The 27,587-nt window shown below is 46.6% G+C and overlaps 3 protein-coding genes across 9 annotated transcripts; 2 read left to right on the top strand and 1 right to left on the bottom strand.

The window, feature by feature from the left end:
- Window positions 1-1,736: 1,736 nt before the first annotated feature.
- Window positions 1,737-18,759, bottom strand: Lypd4 (LY6/PLAUR domain containing 4). Of its 7 annotated transcripts, none has more exons than XM_047527888.1 (5): window positions 18,538-18,759; window positions 17,524-17,601; window positions 3,037-3,180; window positions 2,248-2,574; window positions 1,737-1,990 (listed from the first exon to the last, which is right to left on the bottom strand). In XM_047527888.1, exons 1-5 carry the CDS (start codon window positions 18,548-18,550, stop codon window positions 1,788-1,790), a joined length of 765 nt encoding a protein of 254 aa, XP_047383844.1. In that variant the 5' UTR covers window positions 18,551-18,759; the 3' UTR covers window positions 1,737-1,787. The 7 variants fall into 7 exon arrangements, with proteins under 7 accessions (XP_047383844.1, XP_047383846.1, XP_047383849.1 ...); XM_047527890.1 differs by lacking the exon at window positions 18,538-18,759 and adding an exon at window positions 3,354-3,540; XM_047527893.1 differs by lacking the exon at window positions 18,538-18,759 and adding an exon at window positions 3,354-3,456 and having other exon boundaries at window positions 17,524-17,546.
- Dmrtc2 (DMRT like family C2) lies at window positions 8,421-11,985 on the top strand. The gene is made up of 8 exons (XM_047527897.1): window positions 8,421-8,644; window positions 8,733-8,890; window positions 9,164-9,240; window positions 9,503-9,683; window positions 9,796-9,922; window positions 10,588-10,648; window positions 10,804-10,978; window positions 11,873-11,985. Exons 1-8 carry the CDS (start codon window positions 8,421-8,423, stop codon window positions 11,983-11,985), a joined length of 1,116 nt encoding a protein of 371 aa, XP_047383853.1.
- A 658-nt stretch (window positions 18,760-19,417) lies between the features above and the next one.
- On the top strand, window positions 19,418-26,876 carry Rps19 (ribosomal protein S19). The gene is made up of 6 exons (XM_047527896.1): window positions 19,418-19,503; window positions 19,983-20,053; window positions 20,335-20,435; window positions 25,234-25,417; window positions 25,892-25,946; window positions 26,810-26,876. The coding sequence occupies exons 2-6, from the start codon at window positions 19,983-19,985 to the stop codon at window positions 26,834-26,836; spliced, it is 438 nt and encodes a 145-aa protein (XP_047383852.1). The 5' UTR covers window positions 19,418-19,503; the 3' UTR covers window positions 26,837-26,876.
- Window positions 26,877-27,587: the final 711 nt, after the last annotated feature.

The following is a 27,587-nucleotide window of genomic DNA, read 5'->3' as shown; positions in this document are numbered from 1 at the left end:
TCCTGACAGGGAGGTGGGGGATACACCACACCCCAACCCCTCCCCCCACTTCTCCCTGCTGATGATGCTCAGCTCTTAGGAATAAAAGAATTGTGAGACCCAACTCACCAGCCTTCAGTAGTTCATGGTTGTCAGCACCACGGACAGAGTCTCAGGCTGCTGGTTCCCAGGCGCTGCAGCAGGTAGAACAAAGAGAAGGGTCTGCTGGGAAAGCCTCCCATTTCCATTCTACGCAAGAGAGTTATTCCAGGTGTGATCCAAGTAGCTTCTACTTTACATACTGTGAGGCCTGTGCACATGTCGGGGCTTTAGGGTTGTTGGCACATCCACCACAACTCTCTGGATGGCAGATGACTGCACCAGAGTACAGCCTCAGAGAAGATGAGAGCCTGCTGCAGCCTCATGGTGTCTCTGCCCCTGACACTTGGAGGTTTGGGGCATAGTTCAACATTATAGTCCTTGCCTGGTGTGGGTGAGGTCTGTGTTTCATACTCAGCTCCTTGGGGCGAGCAGGAAATGCCCCAAGTCTCAGCCACTGTTTCTACCCACAATACAATGGGGACTTTTCGTGATTATCTTCTGACCCCTGGTGCTTGACCATGGAACCACATACACCACCCATTCTCGAACACACCCTGAATATAGCAATCTGCTTCCTGAGCCACAGCCCCTAGGAAGCTGAGCCAAGGTGATGATCAGATAAATAAAATATGGTATATCAATACAATGGAACATATTCTGCATTACAATGAAATGAAGTATTGATACATGCTACAACATGGATTAATTTTGAAAACATGATAAGTGAGAGAAACCAGTCACAAAAGACCACTTATGGTTATGATTCAATTACATATGATTAATACCTTCAGAATAGGCAAATATACACAGACAGAAAACACACAAGTGGTTTTCTAGGGCTGTGGGATTTGGGGGGAAATGGAGTGTGATTGTTAATGAATACAGAGTTTCTTGTGGAGTTGATAAAGAAGTTTTAAAAGAATTTTTAATGATGGTGTACAATTCTATGGATACCTAAAAACCAGACAGTTAAAAATCGGACACTTAAAATAGGTGGATTTTATGGCATGTGTGTTATATCTCAATAAAGCTATTATAAATTAAGGAGAAAATGTTCAACAATATAATTCTTAAAATTTTTCCTCTGCATGTATTCAGCACCATATTAGGTATTACTATGATTTTGCATCAATAATACAATATGATTAAAGAAACTCATGGATAAAGGACAGTATATTATGTTTACTTCTATTTTTACCCATTCTCTTGTTCTTTTTCCTTCTGAAGTTTTCAGCCTTCTATTTTTTTTTTTTTTTTTTTTTTTTTTGTACCAGGAATTGAACCTGGTAGGGGCTCTCTACACTGAGCTACATCCTTAACCCTTTTCATTTTTATTTTGAGACAGGGTCTCACTAAGTCACCCAGGCTGGTCTCAAAGATCCTCCTACCTCGGCCTCCTGAGTCACTGGAATTACACGCATATACTACTGCACCTAGACTTTTAGCTATTCTTTAAATACAGCAAAAATTTTCTTTATCAAAAAAAGTCCTTATTTTCCCTTCATTCCAGAAAAATGTTCTCCCTGGCAACTGGCATGACACTGCCATTTTATCAAGCCAACCTGTCCATTCCCTGGACATGGCTGGCCCTCCTCACACCTTCCACACACCCTTACACTCACAGACCACAGGACAAAGCACAAGGGTAACTCCACAACTTTATTCGGTTAATCAAAGGGGTCTGGGTGTTTCATCCAGCTGAATGGTCAGTACCTGAAGACAAGCAGGAGGCCTAAGAGGATGCCCCAAGAACGATCTTGACTAGAGGGCCCTGCACCAACAATCTGGGACTTCTCAATGATGTTGAGAACCTCAGTCACTTTGATACTTCCAATATGATGAAAATTTGACAAAAGACTCTGATATTTACGAGTACAGCCCAAGACGAGGAAGGTGGTATTGAGAAGCCCTATAAGGAAGAAAGGAAAGATTCAGGGACGTTTTCAAGAGAGTCATTTCCCAGAAGCCCCTCACCAACCACCTACTTTCCCACCAGAGATTTACACATCAGGCATCTTACCCCTTCCTCCTTGGAATTCTTGTGACTGGTCCCTGATACCCATAATCCCATCTCCAGACCCCACCAGCCTCTTTCAGAGGTTTGAAGTCCTAAACAGACCCTGGCATACAGCAAGTATTTGATAAACAAAGTTCCTCTCCTCTCACCTGCCTGAAATTTGAAGGTGGAACTGAAACAGCTAGGGGCAACAGAGGGACAAGCCTCAGTGGAGACAAAATTTGGAAGACATTCCTTATCATGCTCGCCCACACATGTTGGGCAAGTATGTGACGAAGTTGAGGTAGATTTATGATATTTGGCCTTGAGTTCCACAAAAGGCTGCAAGTTGGTGAGGTTATTGCAGAGAAAGGTCCGGCAAACTCGACTATAGGAGGCAATGGACACTCCGGGAGGTGCAACAAGGTAGGAGACTTGCTGATGGTAAGATAAGCTTGAACTGCAGCCTTTAAATCCCAGAACTCCCCTTTTGGTCCCTGGAAAGCAGAGGATTAGAGAGTTCTGATCAGTGTCATTGGACTTGACTGAAGTCAACCCTTCTCCCTCAGCCCTGTGCTTCCTGTGCCCTCTCTGTCCACTGCCACCTTTGCCTCTTCCACATGTTCACTCACTACAGCTACATGAGGCTCATGTGCTAAGGTCTCCATCTATCCCTCCAACCTTCTCCCTACAGGAGTCCCTCTCCTCCCCCTCCCTGTATCCCACCCTTTCCTCTCCCCCAAATTTTCCCCTCCTCCAAGATCTGCCCACCTCCCTTTTGCCCTCTTAATCAGCCCACTCTACAAATAGCTGGGACTATCCCTGTATTTGCCAATGTCCTGACATATTCCCAAATATACAAGGATGTGAATATCTGGAACTCTAGTCCTAAGTGCCAGGAGTGCAGCTAGGGGTAGAAGAATGAGCAAAAGGAGATTATTAAACCCACCCCACTTTACCTGACTCAATGAGCACTAGTGTCTCCTCACAGCCTTCTCTCAGCTTACACACCATGCTCTTCATCAGACGCCACCTCCAGTTATGGAAGGTAACAGCTCTGAAGGCTGAGGCTTTTGATTGGTAGCACAAAAGAGTACCAGCCCCTAAAAAGAGAATGAACTTTCAGTCATCTGCCCCACATCACCTTCTCAGGTCCTGAATTGCCAACCAAGAATTCAGCCTTGGACCTAGATACCCAGCCCTCCTTCCCCAAGTGACAGGAATCCAGCCTCCCACCTTTTGAGCTCTTAATAGCATGCAGCCCCCCAAGACATACGAGGTAGAGAAGAGATGGCCCCTAGGAGGCAGAGCAGTTGCACAGGTCTCAAATGCTGGGGTCCCATGGTCCTGGGTCTGGGTCCCGTATGCTAAAAGTCAGTCTGGAACCAATTTCAGCGTGGGTTCCAAATTCAGTTCTTGGCAGTCCCTAAATTCTCTGTTCACCCACCTCTGGGTCACTGTTTCTGGAGCAGAAAGTTGACTGCATCAGTTACTCGAGGGCTTCAGGGACACAGGCTCCCCATCTCCATGGTCTCCCTCCAACCTAACCCATGCCCACCGCATCAGCTTCTCAAAGCACAGCTCTAACCCTCCCACTAGCCTTGGTCTGATCTGAAGGACCGCTATTGCACAGGCTTTTATCCAGTCAGACACAATGAGATCAGAACAACAAAGGGATGCTTAAAATTCCTGAGTGGAAGTCAATCTACAAGACTACTAAACACCCCTTGGTTCAATAAAGAAACTACAAAGTATTTATGACTGAATTATAATAAATATAATGTACACCACACTCACGAGTGTATGCCAAATCCACTGAAAACTCAGTAACATCTGTGGACTAGTTAAGAGTATTGTACGAATATCAATTTCCTACTCATATACTATAGTTATACAAGATGCTCCCATGGGGACACTAGAGGAAGGGTTCAAGGGACTTCATGTATTATTTTTGCAACTTTCTGTGAGCCAATAATCATTTCACAATCAAGAGATTTTGCTTTTTTTTTTTTTTAAACAACATACCAAATTTTGGGATACAACTAAAGTAGTATTTACAAGTAAACCTATATTTTTAAATACATTTATCAGGAAACCAAGAAATACTGAAAAATAAATATGTTCATGAATTAGCTCAAGAAGTGTATAAGGAAAAACGAAGCACATGCTCCCAAAATAAGAATGGAAATATAAAGGATGGCAGAAACCAATGAAACAGTAAACAACAACAACACACATTATTACCAAAAAAACTAATGTTCATTCTTTGAAAAGATTAATAATATAATTATCTGGCAAATGTGCTCAAGAGAAAAGATGCAAATAAAATAAGAATGAAAAATGGGAAGTGACAGCAGATGTTTTATAAATAATAAAAGTATCATTAACAACCCTACATTGATAAATTTGAAAACCTAGATGCAGTGAATAAACTTTTAAAATAATAGAAAATGCCAAAATTAGCATAAGAATATGCATAACGCAGGGCTGGGGATGTAGCTCAGTGATACAGAACTTGCCTAGCATACTTAAGACTCTGGGTTCAATCCCCAGTAAGGGGGGCTGGAGGATGAATATATGTAGTGCCTGAAACCAACAGGAAAAGCCAAGGACCTCCTGAAAAGCAACCAGAAAAAGAGAGCAACCCCCTTGTAAGCACAAGGCCCTGGCTTCGATCCCAAGCCCCCAAAAAAAAAAAAAAAAAAAAAAAAAAAAAAAAGAGAGAGAGAGAGAGAGAGCAACCCTGTAGGAAAATGAACCAAGTACATGAAGAGGCAATCCTCAGATGAGCAAACTATAAAGGCTAAGAAACACACCCAGCAAGAATCAGGGAAATGCAACCTCCTCAGACTGTACATCTCTTAGACTGACAATAATCAGGAAGTTGGAAACAGACAAGTTTGGGCAGGAATGTGGGTATAAAGAGGTCCTTGTGCACTGCTGGTCATGGAATGGTTGGGGGGATGGTGGATAGGGACCTTTTCTGAACTCTGAGGAACAGAGGAGTTGAGAGTTCTGATCAGTGTCTCAGGCCCAATACAGCACTGCAGAAGGAAGTCCAACAATATTTAGTCAGATTAGGTATATAAATACCCACTTCTGGTATATCCTTGATACATATAACAAAAATTTCCACCCTTGGGTTTATAAGGATGCAAGCATTGTGATGGGTAAGCAGACAATTGGCACATCCCTCCCTGGGACCAACTGTAGCACAATATGCAAGGGATACACCCCACAGAATATCACAGCAGTTAGAAGCAACTGATTAGATGTACACTTGTGTATGTGCATGGATCATTTTAAGTAGTAAATAACAATATCATGTGTATAAACTTGAAAGTGTGCAATAAACTCTATATATCTTGGAACACAAAAGCCAAAAGATATACATTAAGCACCTTAGAATGCCTGCATATAGGAACATTAGGGAATAGAAGATTAGGGGAATAGGGATTTGTGGAAATAACTAAAATAATGTAGGATAGGGTACAAAGTTCACAGGCTTTGCACTCAAAGAGAGACCAAAGTTGGAATCTTTATCCTGCCGCTTACCAGCTATGTGATCTTCTTGAACTTCTTGTTGAACTCTTGAGTCTGCTTTCTCATTAATATAGTGTATTAATAATATATCTCATAGGGTCATTGTTAAGAGTACTAAGACTATTAATATAAAGTACCAGCAAATGCTGAACTCTATAAATGTTGGTTTCTCTCCCTCTTCCTTCCCCATTTAGAGCATCGAGTTTAACCTGTGTAGCTGGCATTGAGCATTCCCCCACCTCACCACCACCCCCAAGATGACCCCAAACAACCTTTTCAATTTTATCTAGTATGGTTCCCCTGCACAGCAGTCCAGCTGGAAGTCACTTCTGTCACCCTTTTCAAGCCTGGAATGCCACCGACACACAGAGCCTGTGATTTGGAAATCTGTGGCAAAGAGGCTAAGGCCCACAGAAAAGATGGGACATGGGAAGGGGAAATGAAGACTAACAAAGGATTACACAGAGGTGTTGTCCCAGAGAAAATGGCACACACCAGCCCTGGAGGCAAAATGACAGAACAATCCAAGCACAAGTGGGGACACAACCAGAACAGACCTGAAATGAAATTCTGAAAAAGCAAAGGATGGAGTGGTCAGAGGGGATGCTACCCCCACGAAAAAACAAGCCTACAGAGAAAGGAGAAGCACCTTGGTGGACTGGAACCTTGCAGGGAGACAAGAGGACCAGCAGGGGCAGCACAGCAAAGACGCAGGAAAATGAGGCGTGGGGCACTCAAAACCCGTGAAAGAAAAGGATTGGGTGGGATGAACAGAGAAAAGGGGATGATACAGACAGGATGAGGAGGGAACGCGTGAGATGGGTCTTACAGGGAAACGCAGAGAAGGCTACCACTAAAGAGGAGTCCTGGGAAGGGCTGAAATCCTTAAGAGGCACACAGGGCAGAGGGCCTCATAGAAAACGTACAGACGAGTCTCTGGAAGCAAATGGGGGCCAGACTATCAGGGAATAAATAACGAGGAAAAGATGGGTCCAAAAAGCGGCACGATGAACAAGCAGAGGGTCGGACAGAGAGACAAGAAAAGGGGCTCGACCTAAGGTGAAACCCTGGCAGGAAACAGGGAAATCACAGGGTAGGGGAATGCATAAGAGGCGAAGCGTAGATTCAGTCAGAAACTGGAAGAGAAGTGGAAAAGAACAAGGGAGTTCACGCAGACAGGATCAGGAGCGAAGGCAAAGCCCGCAGCTCAGGCCAGAAGGATGAGGTTGCGCATGCGCCCACAGTCTGGTCAACGCCTAGGGGCGGGGCCGGGCCTACCGTTCCTGGAGGGGGGCTGGGCCAACCTCGTCCCAGAGGCAGTATTCGACGCCCCATTGGTCACCTTCTCCAAAAGAGGAAGAACAATCTGAGAAGGCAAGCCACAGGGGGGAAGGGCAAGGGGCACGAGACTCAACTCGACGCGCTATTGGCTAGCCTGATGGTCTGGCGCGAGGAAAAGCGGGCAGGAGGGAAGGGGCGGGCCCTCAATGCAAGGATCTCGAAGCACATTGGCCACTGGTCTGAGCAGCAGGAGGCGGTGCTTGAAGCTCATTGGCCCTTGTGAGAAGGGGCGGGAAAACCAGTGGGAGCGCAGCCGTTCCTCTAGCCACTTTCTCGTCCTTTCCCTTGGCTTCCTCCTGTCTGAGTCTGACTCTGCTCTCGAGGCTGTGGTAACCACGGACCGGGGCGCGAACACTACCCCTGCTTCCTGTTCCTTCTGCTCCCTCTCACTTGGCACTGGATCTCCCCACAGGCACCCTCTCGCCCTTCCCCTCGCGCTCCTCGTGCCTCTCTTCTCCCTTCCCCCACCCCGCGGGCCCCTGGGCGCGTTCTGGTGCCCAGCCCCCTCCCAGGGACTCTGGAGCGGGGCGGAGCCACAAGCCCAGTGTTTGGGGGGATGGCTGCTGGAAGGGGTGCACGAGAGAAATGGTTGCATAAGGAGTGGGGAATGCATGAGACTGTTAGAAGTGGGTACGGGGCATAAGCACTGGGTGCAGCCATGACCACAGGTTTGCGTGAAGTCCTGGACGCCTTCTAGATGCAGTGGAGAAACTGATGCAGTCATTTGAAGAATTTTGGCTTTGATCAGGGACTCACGCATGGCTGGAACTCAGTGAACTGCCCAGTGAAGGAAGACGTGAATTAAAATAACTATTTAAAGTAGGGAAAGGGGCAGGGAATGTGGCTTAACAGGAGAGGGTTTGCCTGGCATTTATGAGGCCAAGAGTTCAATTCCCCAGCACTGCCCTAAAAGAAAAGGAATGAAAGAAGGGCAAGGAACCCATTAGAATCATGTAGAACAGAATCAGTCTGGAGGAGTGCGATGGGCAGACTGACTTCTGAATCGCGAGCATGGTGGGACCAAGAATTGAGGGGGCATAAAAATATTTTTAGGGATTAGACAGATGCAAGCCATAGTCTGACAATTGTTGAAAACGATGCCAGGGAAAACTGTTGGATGGAATGGGATGTTTGTGGAAAAGGGGGTGCAGGTATCACTGAGGGGGACCTGGGAAGGCATATGTATGCCCCAAACTGAATTCTGTCATGGAAGAGTGTACAGATGAGCAAGAGAATGATGTTTGCATTGAATGCATACCTAAGAAAGGGACCAGGGGATGGGTTTTAGAAAGGAAGATCCATCAGAAAAGTCATGAGGTGAAGTCAGGGTGAAAGCTGGGTCCAGAGTGGTCAGGCTAGAGAATCGTGATGTGTCCTCTTCAAGGCAGGAGGGTTGTTAGGGTTGCTTAGTAGAGGACCCACATGTCCATGCTGACCTGCCTCTCCTGCCCCTAGATCCATGGAACCCAATGAAACAACTGCTGCCCACCACTGCCCTGATGACTCTGCCCTGGGAGGTGAGACCAGAGCTCCCCAGAGCACAGAGCTTATCCCCAGAAGAGCTGTCAGTCGCTCTCCAACCTGTGCCCGTTGCCGCAACCATGGTGTCACTGCCCACCTTAAGGGCCACAAGCGCCTCTGCCTCTTCCAGGCTTGCGAGTGTCACAAGTGTGTCCTTATCCTGTGAGTATAAGGTCCAGTGAGGGGAAGAGGAATGGCTTCCTCTAAAGACTGACCGAGTTTTAACTTGCACCCTTCCCCCCAATTTTAGGGAGCGCCGGAGGGTCATGGCTGCCCAGGTCGCCTTGCGCAGGCAGCAAGAGGCACAGCTAAAGAGGCATCTGGCTCAAGGACTGATGAGGAGAGGGGCAGCCCCTCTCAAAGCTCCCAGCCGTATCAAGAAGGGAGCCACTCGACCAGGGATCCCCTGTGAGTGTCTCTGGCTGGGAATGGAACAGGGATCTTGGGCGTAAAAAGCACAAAAGTAGGGAAAAGGAGTCCTGCCACTGAATTGGTATTTGACCTTGGCAAAGTCACCCCAACTATAAAATGTGATCAAATGTTGTGAGGGTACAGTGAGATCTGTAGGTAGAACATAGAGGGATGCAGAACATGGTCAGAGGGACATATGAAATCAGATGGGGCTGGGATAAGACAGAGGTCAAGATAAAAGACTCACTAGTGCTCTCTGGTCCCTCACAGCTGGAAAGGAGAACATAGCACCCCAGCCTCAGAGTCCCCATGGGGCAGTCCCACTGGCACTGACACCCCCTGGGAAGGTAAGGAAAGCCTGTGCCCTGAGGGAGTGGCTCCCACCCTAACTCATACAGGGACCCCTTCCTCTGTGCCCTCAACACTTGATTCTAGCCCCAGTCTGACTTACTGTGTAATCATGGGCAAGTCACTTCTGTGCACAAGATGAGAGGGTGGAACTTTTAAGTCCCTCCATAGTTTGGGGGTCCTACAACCATCCCAGAATACACCCATTCCTTCTACAGCCTTGTACCTAACTCTAACCTGTGCTCTCTGCCTGTGCAGGAGAACTCCTGTGGGCCTCTGCTGCTCAGCCGTCCCCCAGAAGCCTTACCTTTGCCCTGGACTCCAGTGCCTCCTGGCCCTTGGGGACCAGGGCACTGGCTGCCTCCAGGCCTCTCCATGCCACCTCCAGTGGTGTGCCGCTTGCTGTGCCAAGAACCTGCTGTCCCTCTACATCCCTTCCCTGGTAAGAAGATAGTTCAACATTCATTCAGCAGATAGTTGAGTGCCAATTTGCCACTATCAGAAAGGGAAGAGGTCTGACCCCTATACACTCTGCATCTTCTTACCCTCCTTAGGCTTTGACCCCGGCACCTCCCTCCGGCTGCCCACTCATGGGTCCCTCCCAACCTTCCCAGGATCTCGCTCAGTACTGACGGCTCCTCTTTCTGCAGAGCCCCAAGGGCCCCCTAGCCTGCCCCACACGTGAGTAGGGACTGAAGAATGTGTATTTATTCTGAGCCTGACTCTGTGATAGACACCATAGGGGATGATAAAAAAGGTCTCAGACTGGTGAGGCAGAGCTCTCCTAGTTCTACTGTTTCTTAGCTGTGAACCTTTGAATAAGTATCTGTACCTCTCTGAGTCTGTTTTTCTATTGTCAAATAAGAGATGCTATTACTTTCCAGTTGTCATAATAATTAACAATAATATATGTAATACACCTAGCCCAGGCTATTAAATCCTCTTAAACAGATAAGATGAATTAGGATTGCCTGCTGAAATGGAGGGCCACTATGACAAGAGCCTCAGAGGCCATTAGAGAAAGCTTCTTGAAGGTGGGATAGGGGAACTGGGGGAGAGAAACCAGACTCTAGTAGGGCAGGGACATAATCTCAGTCCTTCTATGTATTTTGTCCATTTTTAAAAAACTAACACCAATGATTTCCTGTAATCCTCACAGTAGCCTGGGTAGGAAAAGCTGGCAGGGATTTTCATTTTATGGAAAACAAAGGAGGCCCAGACAGTGAACAGAATTTACCTAAGCCCACAAAGTCCAGTGGCCCAGCAGGTTCTCAGATTCCCAGATCAGAATATGTACATGTCTGTTTGTGTGTTTAATATGCCCTGGCATCTCTCCTTATTTCTAGATGCTCAACTCTGATACTCCAGTCCTGTGGCACCCCAGATTCTCTTCTGCTACAGCCACAGGTCCTGGGAAAGAAGGGGTATCCAAGACCCAGGGAGGAGGTTGAGTCTGGGGAAGGGAAAAGCAAAGAACTGTGAAGGAACCAGGGGCAAAGGAACACCTGCAGGGTGGGCAGAAATGGGGGTTCCCAGTCTGCTTCTTTCCCTTTCCTTTGCAGGCCCCCGGAGCCTCTCGCCTGGCCTGGACATCTGCCCCCTCAGAGCGGCAGCTGCAGCGGGAAGCAGCTGAAGCCCTTGTGGGTCTGAAAGATTCATCCCAGGCTCCCCGCCTGACCCCTTCTGTCCCTCCCAACCCTGCCTGGATCTCCCTGCTCCACCCCTGTGGCCCACCAGGTAACCTGCTTCCTAAAAGGAGAGGATGGGTTAAGGATGGTAGTAAATGGAGGTCACTAGAGCAAGCAGGGATCAATCACGGAGATGAGGGAAGGAGTTAAGTTGAATGTCCTCAGATATAGGCTCCCAAGTTCTTCAGCCTGGTCTCTGGGATTTTAGTTGAGGCTTGTTCCATGAATCACATTTACCCAGTTTTGTGCTCAACAGCAAATATCCAGTGTCCTGATGTCAAGGAAAATTAGAGGTGGGGACTTTTCCAAGGGCATATAGCCAGACAGTGTGGAAGACTGTCTCCTGACTCCAGGCTCTCTCGAGACTCTAGCTGCTTGCTGAAGTCTGAAGAGGGAATGAAGAAGTAACCAGGGTCTGACCTGGGTGGAGGTGATAACTGCCTTCCAGGAGTTTCCATCCTGGTTGGGGAATCTGGATGCTTTCACAAGGCTCAGTGGTGAGACCATAGGAACTCAGGAACTCTTGAGGCATGAGAAACACTCAGGGGACAGAGAGGGAAGGCTGAGAATCCCTCTGTCCAATAGTGGATTGGCCTAGAGGAATTGCTATAACAGGGAGAAATGCAGCTAGATAGGCTTCTGATTGTGGAGATCTGGCATGCTGGACTTAGGAGTTTACACCAGCAACTGTACACAAAGTGGGGCCAAGGAATGTTTCTAAACTAAGCAAGATATATTCAGAGAGCCTGAGCTTGAGAAAGAAAAATATGGTGGCTTTAGTGGAGGGGTCAGAGAAAGCAAGATTGGAGATGAGGAAAATAAGCATGAGGAGGTCTGTGCAGTAAGCAGGTAAATAGGGTGAGGTGGATCAGATGGGGTAAACAGAGGGAGTCGCTGGGAAGGGGAAGGGATATGACCTGGTCCGGCCTTTTCCTGCCTGCAGCTCCTGCTGGAGGAAGAGGATTCCAACCTGTCGGCCCCTCTCTCCGACCCAGCCCAGCTCCCTCAGTCTCTCTGCATATTGGGCGTCTGGGGTCCATCTCTCTTCTGAGTTAGAAGCCCAGAGGTGGAGGCTGTTTCACTGGGGCAAGGAATCAATAGCCCACAGGCACTGCATATTTGGTATTTTACTTACAGATTTTTGCATGGAATTTAATGTAGTACAAGCTTCAGGCTCTTTTTTAAGCTTTCAGGTGCTTTGTTAGCTTTCAGTTCCTTTTATAGTGTGGGCATTTCCTTGTCCAAAGATGGATATTTTCATACCCGTCCTTGGGTCCTAGGATCTTTTCAGATATCCAAGAAAGAGTTGTACAGTTTAAGCTGACCAGTATCGAAATATGTTTCTGCATGAGTTCATGTTCTGTATATACCTATGCACTCATGTCTGTCTCCATGCATATGAAAACAGGAGAGTACTTTCATTACATGTCTAGGTTTGTGTGAGTAAGCAAAAAATAAACCTTTGTTGTTTTAAGTACTGAGATTTGGGGATTATTTGTTACTATAGCCTAACCTCATCTGTCCTGACTGACAGAAAGGACTTATTCAGTTCACCTCTCAGTTATTCAAGACCCACGGCAAGGACTGGGCCTTGCATGCCCAAGGCTCTGGATCTATTCCCAGTACCACTAAAAACTACCACAAATAAAGCACAAACTTGGACTTCTTATTATGACCATACAACAGTTTCCTGCTGTCCAGAGGGCCACAAAATGAAATACCTAAGGGCCAAGCAGATCATATAAATGAGTTAAAAGGGGAAGGTGATGGCTGGAAAACTGAGACTGCCCCTTACCTAAAGGGGCAGACTTTTTTGGCCCTAGTGGATTGCTACCAGGCAGAAACATGGGCTCAAGGTTGCCACATCTTCTGATTTTTTCAAATGAAATTGGGAAACTGGGAAACAGGTTTTTTATGTTCAACATGTTAATTTTTTAATATTGGCACCTTTTTCTTTATATCTTATGTGGGCCAAATAAAACATATCTAAAGGCCAGCTTTGGTCAGTGGAATGTCAGTTTGATGCTAAACTAACATGACATTTTCCAAATGGAGAAACTGAGGCCAATCAAACCAGGAAACACCAAGTTAGTCTTTATCAGGAGTTTTTCCTAAGTTTGGAAGAAACCATAAAAGGTTAGAGACAATCATTACCATTTATTAAGTATCCACTACATTTGATACACATATCCTCACAGTAACTATAAGCTGTGGATAATTTCCATTTTATTAAAAAAGGAAGGGCTGGGGAGATAGCTCAGTTGGTAGAGTGCTTGCCTCGCAAGCACAAGGCCCTGGGTTCAATCCCCAGCACCACAAAAAAAAAAACCAAAAAACAAAAAAGGAAGAGGCTTAAAGAAGTAAAGTGACCATGCCTGAAATTTTAAGGAAAATTTCTAAGCAACACTCAAGGCACTCCTTCTCCTTGCCAGGCCTCAAATCAATTAATAATTTTAAAACATTTTTAATCCATACATATTTTTAGTTGTAGATGGACAGAATGCCCTTATTTTATTTATTTATTTTCACATGGTGCTGAGAATGGAACCCAGTACCTCACATGTGCTAGGCAAGTGTTCTACCACTGAGCTACAACCCCAGCCCCAATAGATAATTTTTATAAAGCATAGAGTCTTATTTCCAGGAGACAGACATGAATCAAGGTTTTTCAAAAATGTCTTGGTTTTCTACTCAAGATATCATTAAGTAATAAGAGCTTACCTATATTTGTTTCTTAGTCCTCTGCTGTCAAGTCTCCTTGAGCTGTTCCAAACATGAAGACCTATGAGCTATTCTAAAGATATGCAATCCTGGAGACCCAATCCATTCCACCCTTAGAAGGGGCACACAGAGGCTTCAAGGGACATGCCTGATCACTGACTGTTTTTCCTGATGTTACCCATACCCCTCTTTTTATTTATCAGTGCTAATGACATCCAATTATAGTTTGTTCTTTTTTATTTGGGACCTTAAGAAGGTGGGCTGCTTCTGCTCCCTAACAGATGACAGAGTAAGAAAACTGCAACACTTCTCAGGAGACCTTGTAAGATATCAAAAGAACTGAAGTCCACTTGACATCTTCCTTTACTCCCTAGTTATAACTTAGATATATGATTGCCCTTTAATAGACCTGCCTAAGCCTTGCTGTGCCATGCTTTCTCAGTGACAGATGACCAAGCACATATCATCACATAGCAGGAAATCACTGCAACATGTAACTCAACTATACTAAACTAAGACTCTGCTACTCAGGGCAGACCAAGGGTCTCCAGTGTGCCAAGGTCACACAGTTGGAAAGGAAATGAATGTATAATTTGAGGATAAAGGATGGCATGAGAAAGGGGACCTCTTATTTCCCTGAAGTCCACCTCCCCTTCAGCGCTAATGTTTTTCCAAATCATTAGTACCTCTCAGTGGTGCCTGAAGGAGTGGGACAGATCTCCTGCAGAGGTCGACCTTGAGAACCAGGCAGATTTAAGAATTGTTCATGCTTCCACATTGTTACCTCTTTGAGTACAGCACTCTTCACCCACAATGGAGGAAATCAGCCCTCTGAGATTTCAGCCAGTGAACTGTGAGCACTGCTTCCTATACAACCCCCTTTCCCACTTGCCACTGCAGAGTAGGGAAAGTTGTTACTATGGCCCAGTGGAATACTGAATAAGTCTTTTCACTTACATACTCTCTCAACACTCTGTAGATAAATAACGAGTAGTTTCAAATATGAAGCACCATCCCTGCTCCCTTCTCTCCTCACAAGACTCTTTCCCAGAGCCATACACATTTTTTTTTCATTTTGCAGTATTAGAACTGAATCCAAAGGTACGCTATCACTTAGCTATGTCCCCAGTCCCTGTTTTTTTAAGTTTTTTTTTTTTTTTTTTTTTTTTTTTTTTTTGAGACAGGTCTTGCCAAGTTGCTTAGAGCCTTGCTAAAGTTGCTGAGGCTGGACTTGAACTTGAGATTCTCCTGCCTCAGCCTCCCAAGTAGCTTGGATTACAGGCATGAACCACTGCACTTGGTACATCTCCAGCCCTTTTTATCTTTTACTTTGAGAGACAGTCTTGATAAATTAAGAGGCTGGCCTGGAACTTGCAGTCCTCCAGCTTCTGCCTCCCCAGGTGCTGGAGTTACAGGCATTCACATGCCAAGCTATTTTTGTTTTGCAGTACTTGGCAATGAACCCAGAGCATCAAGCATACTAGGCAAACACTACTTGTGACCCTTCCACCTCAGCCTCCCAGGTAATTGGGATTATGTGTATGGGCCACCATGCTGGACTCCAACCAGGTTTTATTTCAGGAGCACAGTTCAATTCTGCCCTTTGAAATTCATGTTCCCTTCGCTTCAGACCTACTTGAACTTGGTCCATTCCTGACCACACTTCTAGTCCAAGGTAGACATGATATCATGCCACCTATCCTATCCAGGCTACCCTCAGACCCTCATTCCTGGTTCATGTAGTGTTTTAGTCAGCTTTTTCGCTAGTGTAACTGAAGGACCTGACAGAACAACTATAAAAGGAGGAAAGGTTTATTTAGGGGCTCACAGTTTCAGAGGTCTTAGTCCATAGAAGGTCAACTCCATTCCTCAAGGCTTGAGATGAGGCACAACATCATGGCAGAAGAATGTAGAGGAAGGAAGCCGCTCACATGGTGATCAAGAAGAGAGAGACTACATTTTCCAGATACAAAATACATACTCCATAGCCATGCCCCAAATGAACCACTTCCTCCAACCACACCAGTTAATCCCATTAGGGATTAATTCACTGACTAAGGCTATAACCAAACATCTCTCCTCCAAATCTTGCACTGGCTCACATGTGAGCTTTTGGGGGACACCACATCTAAACCATAACATGTAGGTCATTCTGTACCCATAACCCCTTGTGTAGTTGGCTTTGCAGCTCATAAACAAATGTTCAAATATATCCAGCCCTATAACTCATGCCCCGCATAGACTCTCATGAAAATCTTGAGCTCTTCCCCAAAGCAAGAATTACCCTTTTCATCTCTGTTGAACCCATTAGTCAGTCCTTGTGTTCCTTAGGGGCCCTTGGTCCCTATTTCACAGACCTGATCCATCTTAAAATATGCCTACATCCATCTGTGTCTCCTCCAAGCCCAGAATAAGTATTCTCAGAGGATAGCACCTAGGTGTAACTAGGTTGGGGTGTAACTCAACGCTAGAGTGCTCCCCTAGTACAAACAGGTCCTAGGTTCCATCTCCAACACCACAAATGAAAAACAAAAAATCCAGAGGACAGGGCCTGTATTCAGTACCTCTTTGAGATTTCAGAATATATGGGTTAACAGGGTGTTTCCAATATCTTAGGAATTGTTTTTCCTACTAAATTAACGTGTTCCAGTGCTACTCCTTGCCCCATGATAATATAAACAACTTCCTGCCCTCAAGTCATTCTTCTAATGTAGTTCATTTTTTACAGCAGTTTTGGGTTCACAGCAAAATGGAACAAAGTGGTGTTTACATACACCACTCTTTCTACACACACACACACACACACACACACACATACACAGTCTCCACCTCTATCAGCACCCTACACCAAAGTGGTACATTTATTACAACTGATGAATCTACATTAACATAACATTCACAAAATGCTCTTACATTAGGGTTCACACTTGGTAGTATGCATTCTTTAGATTCTAACATACAACATATATTATTATAATATCAAAGAGAAAAATTTCACTACCCTAAAACTCCTCTGAGAAACATCTATTCATTCCCTCCAAACCTTGGCAACCACTGATCTTATTACCATCCCTGAAGTTTTGCCTTTTTCCAGGATGCTATATAGGTAAAATCATATAGCATGTGCTATTTTCAGATTGGCTAAATTATACATATTCAAAGTTTCTCTGTGTCTTTTTTTTTTTCTGGGGGCGGTGCACTGGTTATTGAACCCAGGGGCACTTAACCATTGAGCCGCATTCTCAGCTCTTCTTATTTTTTATTTCAAGACAGGGTCTCGCTTAGTTGCTGAAGCTGGCTTGCTAAATCGCTTCTTGCCTCAGCCTCCCGAGTTGCTGGGATTACAGGCATGTGCCACCACCCCTGGCTTTCTGTATCTTTTCATAGTTTGATAGCTGATTTATTTTTATTAGTAATAATATTCCATTGTCTAGATGTACCACAGCCTCAAATTTATTTTTCTTTTAAGGGCTATGGATCAAACTAAGGGCCTAATACATGCTAAGCAAATACTGTGCACTGAACCAAATCCCCAGCCCTTTTTATTTTTTAATTTTGAGGCAGGGTCTAAATTGCTAAGCCTCACTAAACTGCTGAGGCTGGCCTTGAATTTGGGATCCTCCTAACAGCCTCCTGATTCCTGGGATGGGATTAGAGGCCTGTTCACCATGCCTGGCTGTGTAAGTGACTCAACTAAGTCTCACTGCCTACTTTATAACCACCAAGCAATTATGTATCTGTAAAAATGAACAGGTATAAAAATTAACACCAAGGACACAGTGCTGAGAAGCCATGTTCTCTAAAATCACAGACCATAAGAAAGCTTGCTCTTGAAAAGCACAGCAATAAGAAGAATGGGAAGCCCATCCTTACCTGGAGGGTCTAAATCACTCTGATACATAGAAGCAGTCATGGTTTCCAACCCAGATGAGAACTTCAGAGAAAGGATTCCTAGAGACAACAACGCACATTTATCCTAACCCTTTATTTCCGGGGAATCAGCACTATGGGTCTGCTTCTCCACCAGACAAGATGCTAACAATAAACAGAGCCCACTTTACCTAAATCCATCAAAACTCTGCTTAGCATAAATTTTACCTAAGCTTCACACTTCCCAAATTCCTGCATTAACTCCATCTCTTCCTTTGTTTTGTATGGTACTCCACAGTAACTTTGGAGATCTCTCTTTTAAAAATAGCCATAAAAATGATTCCATGAATTGGCCTCAATGAATTAGGCTTACAAGTCTTAGAACTGGTATTTGAAATGTACAAAAAGTGAACAAATTATCCAAGTAAATAGATATTTCCAGTTAAGCATACATACAAATACATAATTAAGTACATGTTTTTTTCTGGGAGGAAAAAAGCCAAGATACTAAAAATATTCTCGTGTTTTAACAACTGTGAGAAATGGGTTTCAACTGCATTCTACCTGAATGTAAAACTCAGGTTTAAATGCATGATTTTATCATGCAAGAAGTATAGTTGATTTTAACTTTTTTTTTGCAGGGCTGGGTATCAAACCCAAAAAGAGCCTCCTCCAGGCTAGGTAAGCACTCTACCACCAAGGTACTCTCCCAGGCCCAAGATTTGTTTTTTAATAGATACTAGTATAAGATATTGCTTTATAAATAATTGACTTTTTTGCATATGGTACCTCAATGTTGGAAACTTTTATATTTTTAAGTTGATGTTTTAAATTGTCTTTTGAATATAAGAAAATGGCTACATACATGTGTTTCTTTTTTGCAGCAAGTTAACATAATTTTATTGAACCACAAGGGTTATCCTTTAAGTTCTTTGGTGATTGGGCCTCATGAAAATTAAGTGAGATCAAGCATGTAATCTATAGGACAAGTCACAAGAAAAACGTCCAAATGTTTACCTGTACCTGGCATAGAGTAGGCACTCAAAATATTTGTTGCTAGAATTAACGTGACGCACCACGTGCCAGAGCAGTCACTTAAAGTCGGCAAATGATGGGGATCTCAGTGGTGGTGGTTGGGGGTATTAAAGTGCTGAGACCGAATCCCGAGGGCGGGGCGGGTAGGGTTGGGAGGCAAGCTCTCTGCCTAAAGTTACACAAGTCAGCAGGCGCGAACGAGAAAGGGGCAAAGTGAGCCTAAGGGTTGAGCAATGATTGCAGCACTAAGAGACTGACTTAACTTCTCCGAAGGTCCCGCCTCTGCCTCTTTGTCCCTGCCCTTATCTCCCCGCCGCCTCCAGTCCCACTCTGGTCACCTCGGATGAGCTGAAGCAATTTCCGCCCTAAGAAGGGTGACGCTTCCAGCTCTTGCCCTCGCGAGTACTAGTAGTGGAAGAAGGGAAAGCAGTGGCCTCTTCTTTTCTTGCCCTTCCCCTAGGTTTCTCGTAGAAGTTCCGCCCTTACTACTCTCACTTCCGGCCATGGAAAAGTCACTTCCACCCGGAAAAAGGGTCGTCCATTGTGGCCAGGTCTTCCTTCCTGCCCAACTTCCCCCATGCTTCCGCCCTCAGTGTCTCCTACCACAACTCCTGCCAGTCACGACGCGAACAAAGACAGCTTCCCCCAGCTCCAGACGAGAACTCCCTCTTCTATAACGCCCCGCCCCGAGAAAAAGGAAGGGCTGGAAGGAAGCACTGGCCCCCGCGCCCGTCACGCTAGCTACTATAGTTGCCGCTCTATGCCTCACCATACACCCTCCCATCTGGGCGAAGACGAAGCCACATTCGCCCTGAGAAAGGCGGAGCCGCCTACTCTAGCCCCGTTATCGCGAGATCTCAGAAGTATCGCGAGACTTGACGCCCGACTTGTGCGCCCGGGAAACCCCGTCGCTCCCTTTCCCCTGGCTGGCAGCGCGGAGGCCGCACGGTAAGCTGGCGCTCCGGTACGGGCTGGGCATGGGACATCGCGGCCGAATTTCCCGGCCCCGGAGTGCGTGCCTCAGAGCCCCCGGGCGCCCGGCGCGGGGCTGCCCCGCCCCCTGAAGCCGCGACCACGTGCGAGCGGCAGGCCCGGACATGCTTGCTCGGCGCGGTCCGGAACCCAGAGGGCCTGGCGGGCAGCGGAGGGGTGCGTAAGGCATCCAAAATCCGGGGGCCTGAGGGGTGGCGTTGTGCAGGAACCTCCTAAACTGGGCCAGGCCGAGTTGCTGGGACCCACCGAGACAGGCGCCCGTGAGTTCTGTGGGATCCACAGGAGCCAGGGCCCTAATTGAAATGGGCCTTGGGAGTTCATGCGGGTGCTGCGGTTTTTAGATCGCGGAGGGACGGAGGTTGGCTTCCAGGGTCCGGGCTTTGTTAGTCTTCTCCACGAGACCTTATGTTCATGTGCCCGACTTTCTCTCACAGATGCCTGGAGTTACTGTAAAAGACGTAAACCAGCAAGAGTTCGTTAGAGCTCTGGCAGCCTTCCTTAAAAAGTAAGTATGGGGACTGAGGCTCAGAGTGGATGAAGTCTGTCGCCTTTGGCACGTCAGGGCGCCAATCTCCCTGTTCTGGCAGGGTAGATTTGTGTGGGGCCTCCTTGTGAAGACTGCCCTTTCTCTATGAGGCCTGGGTTGGTGGGTTTTGAGTTTCAGCCTGTTCGTGTCTTTGAAACTGTCAGGTTCTCATTAAGCTAAAGTTACCTTCAGGTGAAGGGGTTATATGGATGAAATTGTGGAGATTTCTCAATTGTGCTTTCTTTCTGTTTTGGCCCTAGGTCCGGCAAACTGAAAGTCCCCGAATGGGTGGACACAGTCAAGCTAGCCAAGCATAAAGAGCTTGCACCCTATGATGAGAACTGGTTCTACACACGAGCTGGTGAGGAATGTGGGTGGGCCTTTGGCTGGGGGTGGGAAGCTGGATGACCCCATGCACAAACCCCTTCTTGTTCCCTCCCAAGGTTGCAGTAGGAAAGACTTGTGTTGCCACGTGTTTTGTGACTTGAGACTTTAATAACTGTGTTTTTGACTGAGCTTCAAGGAAAGTTTGATGTCAAATGGGTGTTCATTTTTAATTACAAGTTCATTTTAGAGAAGCAATATCTCTTCTACGTTCGGGGAGTCAGATTCATCTCTACCACTTAACCATAACCTTGGGCAAGTTGCTTAAGTTGCCTGTGTTTCCAGTTTCTCATCTTTATGTTGGAGCTAATGATTGTACTGTTGCAGGATTACCATGAGGATTAGATGAATTTAATGCAGTGAAAATTTTAGAAGCATTCCCATTGCACAGTAATTAAAGTCTGCAGTCTTGTTTCTGTTCAGATCCGTCATGTTAGCCTGCTGTCTGTAGCAAGTCGTTTCTAACTAAGAAGTTGGGGATGTGGGCAACTTCTTGCTCTAAATCTTGACATGACTTCTAAGTGCCTAAAAGAAAATGTCCTGGCCTTCTGGTCACCATCTGCCCTCATGGCAGCTCTCATTTTTCTTTACTTTCTTTCTTTATTTTTTTTTTCCTTTTAGATCTTTTAAGTCATAATGTAAATACATTTTGCTAACTTCACAGTGCTTGTTCTTACTGTTTTGACATTTCTAGATTGTGTATACATCACCACTCTTCTATAAACTTTCTGTAAACCCCGGGGCAGGGTCAGTGCTGGGTTGTACCAAGGTGGCAGCTTCTGCACAGGCCTTCTACAGTACCTTGAGCTCTCTGATCTCCCTTTGTGAAGTTGAAGGCTCCAACCTAGCCAAAGGTCATTATCAGATAGGAAAGTTTGGATATTGTCAGATTTTAAGAATAACCCTAAGATCAGTTGGCTTCAGCCTTGGTACAAGTTGATTAGCTCTTGAACAACATATTGTAGGCTTGTTGTGCACTCGTACATCAAATGTCCATGGGGCCCACTTTGTTTCAGGCCTTGGACTGGGCACAGGGGACCAACATGACTCATCACAGCCTCTGACCTCTGAGGACTAAAAGATCAACTCTGTGAGGTGGGTAGGATGGGTAGCATATCCACCCACCCACCAAAATAGTTTTAGAAAATGGGGGTGGTTGCTGGGTTGGATGGTACATATCTGTAATCCCGGTGATTCAGAGTACTAAGGCAGGAGGATGGCAAGTTTGAAGCCAGTCTGAGTAACTTCTTAGCAAGATCCTGTGTCAAAATTTTTAAAAAGGGTTCAGGATGAAGGGCAGTGTTAAAAGCTTTTGGGTTCAATCTCTAGTACCAAAAGAGAGAGGGTAGGGATGGTAATGGGAAGCTGACTCCCTGGGCACATAATAGTGACAAGACTTGAATGACACACATGCCCTTGGTGTTTTGGGACAATACCTCAAGAGTAGGTCAAGGAAGATTTGGATTTAGGATTAGAGAATGTAATACCTTTTTCCATTAGGTGATGTGCACAGACGTTTTGAATAATCTGCATGTGCTAAAAAACTGAAGTAGAATTGATTGTGTCTGCTTCACATTTGATATCAGGTAGTTAAGTAGCATGTCCAGGGTTGGTCGGCTAGTGATACCAAAATCCATCCATAATCCATCCATCCTTAACACTGCTTGGAGGAGACTCCAAGATTCCAAAAAATTTTAAGGTGGGAAATAATTAATTGAAAAATGGGATCCAGGCCCTAGATGGTGAACCTCAGGGAACCTGCTGGTCACAAAACAGTTCTGGTCCTTTGCTTAGCATGCCCTTTCCTGGACATCTCACATTGGGTGTTTCCCCCAGTGGAACTGGAGCTCCCAAAGCCCCCTTTTGGACCTCACTTTCCCGGTCACCTTGTAACATAGGGAGTTTGGGTTCTAGTTTGGGGTGCTGTTGTTCCTGTTATTTACACAGCTACAGCAGCAGAAGCTGAGTTACTTTCTGATCTCACTACAAAGGATGTTTACTAAGGTCTATTCTGGAATCAAATGTGCTTTCACCCAGTTCAGCTGTTGGCTTATATTCAGTCAACAATAGTCATAGGAATAACCTGCTTTACCACAGAGGAAACTGAGGTATAGAGAGGTAAAGTGACTTCAAGCAGCTTTGGGAGCATTGGCAAACTAACTATGTTCAACAGTAGGTTCTAGGCTGTATTTGCCGTTTTCCTCTTTCTGTTTTGCCCGCTCGGGGATTGAGGCTGGAGTACAGTGGTGCAGCATGCAGGTCTTGGTCTTGAGGTGTGGGAAATAAAGTTTATGACAGAAGGTGGCCTGGATGCAAGTCAGGACCATAGGATCAAGAAGTCCCAAGGCAGTTAGGAGGAGATAGAAACCTCTAAAGGGAGTCTGTTGCTCAAAGTCAGACTACAGTGGACCTGAGGGGCAGGATGGTGTCACCCTAGTTAGTTAGGTCTCTTGGCTTATTGATACTCCAAAAGATCTGCTTAGGAGTGAGATGAAAATGCACTATGGTGTCTTGGTGGGTGTCTGGGAGTAATTGCTAAATTGTGTACTTGAAGACATCTTATTGCTGTAGGATGAAGGCTGGTCCTTCTGACTCCTATGCAGGGTCAGGGACTAAGTCGTGCTGGTAGTAGAAGAAATGAAGCCTGGGAGGCATCACAGAAAAATCCAAGGGGTAAATCAATATCAGGAAGTGGGTTTTCCTTACTATGGCAGAGAAGGGTCAGGGCAGAACCTCCCACTTTTGACTCAGTGGGTCAGGAAGCACCACCAGTCTGTGCTTATTAGCACAAGCTGTGGTGACTCAAAAAGCATTAGGTTGACTGTCCAAGTGCAGAGTGGCTATTGTCCCTCAGCCCAGCAGGAACACAGCTATTCCTCCTTGCCTGTGGACTTTTCTAAGAGTGGGTTGACATCCAAGGGTGCAGAAGGCCTGTGGGGTTCTCCTTAGTCTGTTTGTGACAGGGCCTAACTCACTGACCCACATAAATTCCATCTAGGATGGCCTGGATTTTTTATTTAAAGCTCCACCTCAAAGTGTGGCAATTGGGCCCAGGTCTCAAGGGGGTGGAAACGAGGCCAGTGCTTTCCAGAACTTGGTATGGTACCTTAGAACTCCAGTGAAGTAAGTCCTTTCCTCTCTCTTGTGGATCAGAAAAATAATGGCTTGGCAGGGCCTTGTACCATCTGACAAAGGTGGTTCTCCATTGTGAGCCCCCATTGAAGAAACTAGTATGCTTTATTAGAATTTATTTCCTACTAGTCACTATATGTAGGGGTTAAATTTAATGGTCTCCTTTGGTGCCAGTGTACTTTCCTTCTGAAGGCTAAATATATGCACTTAGTGACACTGCTAATAAGGAGCCCCACTGAGATTCACACCTGCCTGTTAGCTCAGTGTTGGCCATCTGTTTTGCATATTGAGCCCAGGCTAAGACCCCAGAGCTCTGGGCACTGGTCCTGGCTTGGCAAGATGAAGGTTGCCTGTACCACTTCTGGTACATAGCCTCTTACCTTTCCGGAGGTTATCCTGCTTTCCCCATCCCTAGCAGAACAGGTCTCCTGAGCAGGACACAGCCAGGTAAAAGCCCAGGGACAGAAGTGGTTGTTGGGCACTCAAGGTGGTCTTCAGGGGTAGCATTTTCTAAAGACTGGGGGTGAAGTGGTTTATGCCAAGATAGTCTTTTGATCCTGGCAGAGGGGCAGAGCTATAGTATAAAGTTCAAGGGTAGAGGTAGGACCTATAGTAAAGTGGGAATGGATGAGACTAAAATAAGCAGAGGCCAAAAGCAGTGAGAATGTGTTTGGACTGAGCTTTTGGCCCCCAGCAGAGCCTGGATGTGTCTGGAGATGATCTTAGGGCAAGAGGAGGCTATGAACTAATTGTGTGCAAGAACTGTTCTGGAGCTGGGTGTGGTGGTACACACCTGATGTTCCCAGCTACCTGGGAGGCTGAGGCAGGAGGATCACAAGCTGGAGGCCAAAAAACAAAAAAGGGCTAGGGATATAGCGTGGTAGAGAACTTGCTTAGCATGCCCAAGACCCTGGGTTCAGTTCCTGGTACTTTTAAAAAAAAAAGAAAAGAAAAAAAGAAAAACGGGCTGTAGGGGACAAGCAACCCATCTCACTTGGTTTGTTGTACACAGAGAGCACTGCCCAGCCCCCAGCTCTGAGTCTGTAGTTTTTGAAACGAATCACTGATTGACACTATTGATCTTCTTCAGAACCAGAAGAGAACTCACTTGGGCAGATTCTGGCCCTTGTGTTCCCCAGCCAGTACAGCCATGTGATGGCTGGAGGACTGTCGCTTCTTGTCCTGGTGAGGTTTGGTGGTTTGCCTAAGGCTGTTTCAGTCCAGCTCCTGAGGCCATCTTTGATGCATGAGTGAATGTGTGCAGGGCATTTGGCACAGGGTCTGGCAGACCTGTGCTTCTGTTCCATAGCAGTTCTGGGTGTTGCTGGAGCTTGCCTTTTAGGCAAGGAGGCTGACCCAGGCGGGGAAGCTTGATCAAGCCAGTCCAGGGATAAGAACCCTGTGTCATGGAGGGGGCGATGTACATTCCAAGTTGGAAGCGTCCACTGCATAGGGTGTCTACCTGCCCTTGTTACCCAAGCTCTCTTGGGCATCAGTTTCTTAAACATTTACTCATATAAAATGGTGAGGTTTAGCTGCCTCACTAAATTGTTGTGTGTGACCTTGAACACCCACTTATCTCAGCTATGGAACAATCTTTTGTCTAAGAACTGTTCTCAAGCTCCCTCTCACTCCACCTCCAGCTTCCACAGCACGACATCTGTACCTCCGGGGTGGCGCTGGGGTTGGCTCCATGACCAAGATCTATGGGGGGCGTCAGAGAAATGGTGTCATGCCCAGCCACTTCAGCAGAGGCTCCAAGAGTGTGGCCCGCCGTGTCCTCCAAGCCCTGGAGGGGCTGAAAATGGTGGAAAAGGACCAAGATGGGTAAGCAGTAAGGGAACCTGGGGACCAGGGTATCACTACCCATAGATCACATACACTGGGGCCATCAGGAGCCTCCCACCTGTCTCCTGTCGGGGCCAGGCAGGGCATTCAGCAGAAAAGCAAACAGTGAGGAGCCTCACCCTGACCTCTCTGGCTGACTTCCTCGGGCTCCAGGAAGGTAATTTAGCGACTGTCCGCTTTCATTAGCCTGCTCGTTAACTTTTCCCAATTGATTTTTCGAGGCTTTTGATCTAATGCTTGCACAAACGACACCCAGTCAGCTCCCAGGAGGGCTCATGCTCCTTCCACCAGCTCGTTGGAATGCAACTTGCTGGGGCCTCCAGGGGACTTGACTGGAGCTGGCATGTGATCCCACAGCCAGGTTCTTTCTCGGGAACCCTGGTTTGTGACCAAGAGGGAGGGGACTGAGAGCCTGTACTCATCAGGGAGCAACTGAGATTCTTTTCTCCTCAGGGGCCGCAAGCTGACACCTCAGGGACAGAGAGATCTGGACAGAATCGCTGGACAGGTGAGATGTGCCCAGTTTTAGGGCCAGGTCCCTCAGTCACTCCCTGGCATTTCCAGAGCTCCTTGACATGTAGATGTGACTTTTTTCCTCCCCTGGAGGACACAGCTTAGGAGAGGGCTCCCCAGGAGCAGGAACAGAAATATTTCTTTTTCTGCTGAAGTTGATTGGAAATTTGGGTGTTAGAATAGAGTGAGCCCAGGCCAGGGTGACAGTGGGCCTCTGTAGAACATATCTGGCCCCACACACTGGTGGTTCCATTTCCCCATATCAGCCTGATGAGGGATTCTTCTGCAGTGTTGCCGCCTCATATTTTGTGCTTGCTGGGCAGCAGGCTAGGTCAGGCCCCAGAACCCAGGTCTCCATCCGGATCCTGGCTGGCTGACACTTAGGCAGAGTCACTTCACCATGCCTGTGGTCTCCCTGTCTATGGAGTGACCCACTCACCAGCCTCTGGTGGGTATGAGGACTCCATAGGCTGCAATACAGCAGGAGCCCCAGTACCTGAGGGGGCCTGGCGTGGGCTCTTTGTAGGTTTTCTATTTCATGGACTCAGGCCTCCTAGAAGTCTTGAGATATGTAGTCATTTGGTGAAGTGTCACAAAAGAATGGAAGTTGTCGGCCCTGTGGGAGTTGGTAGACAAGAGCCAGCACCAACATCAACGCTGATGGTTAGATTTCAGGGGGCAGTGGGCAAAAGTTGGGCTCATCCATTTGCTTGAGCCCCAGTTTGTATGTCTATAAAATGGGGAGATGCCCACAGTTACGAGGATTAGATGAGTACACTTGGCATCTAGGGTTTGGGCCATTAGAGTGTCCCAGCAGAGACCTCACCACTGAGCTGAATTCTTCATCTTTTCCCACAGGTGGCAGCTGCCAACAAGAAGCATTAGAACAAAAGGATGCTGGGTTAATAAATCGCCTCATTCGTAATTCTGGTCTGGGTCTCATGCTGACTGAAAGGGGTCCCTGGATGGTTATGATGACCAGCAGCTGGCACTTCAGACAACTCTCCCCTTACAGGACATTTTCCAGCAGTGGGTCAGGGGACTCTGTGCCTCCTCCACATCCTGTCTTTGCAGTTCTCTGAAAGCAAGAAACAAGGGTGACAGGTTAAGTGGTGGCAAATCTGATGCCCAGGTTGCAGAGGTGGCATCTGCTAGTCCTGGGGCTAGGGTCTTCCCTGGGAGTAAGTGAAGAGAGATCTGCAGATCTCACAACTGGTACCATTCTGCCTCCCCATAGGCTCCTGCAGTTTTGGGGGTTACCAGGTGTGCACTGCTACCCAGGACCCAAATTAATTTGCCAGGCTTCTGTAGGCTGGCACCTGTTTATAGGACCACATGGGGAAGGTGGGCCTACTTACTTTCTGCATTAGGGGGTGGCCTGGGACCTATCCCTCCAGCAAATCCAACCTGCCACTTAAACTACTAGGACTTTGTGCAGGGCTAGACCCATGGAGCTCTGGTGGGGAGATCCTGCTTCTGATGCTTGGGTGCAGCCACCTCAGTAGCCTCCCCAGTTCTACATGACAAGTGGTGTGGGTCCTGTTACTTAGGTCCCTGATGAGGCAGTTAGATCTGCATGGTGCCCAACCCCTGAAAGACTTAACCAATGTTACCAGACCCCCTCCCAGATTGATCC

This window comes from Sciurus carolinensis, chromosome 16 (assembly GCF_902686445.1).
Source record: "Sciurus carolinensis chromosome 16, mSciCar1.2, whole genome shotgun sequence".
Taxonomy (NCBI): domain Eukaryota; kingdom Metazoa; phylum Chordata; class Mammalia; order Rodentia; family Sciuridae; genus Sciurus; species Sciurus carolinensis.
Note: the sequence above shows the minus strand (reverse complement) of the source record. Positions and strands in the feature narration are given on the sequence as shown.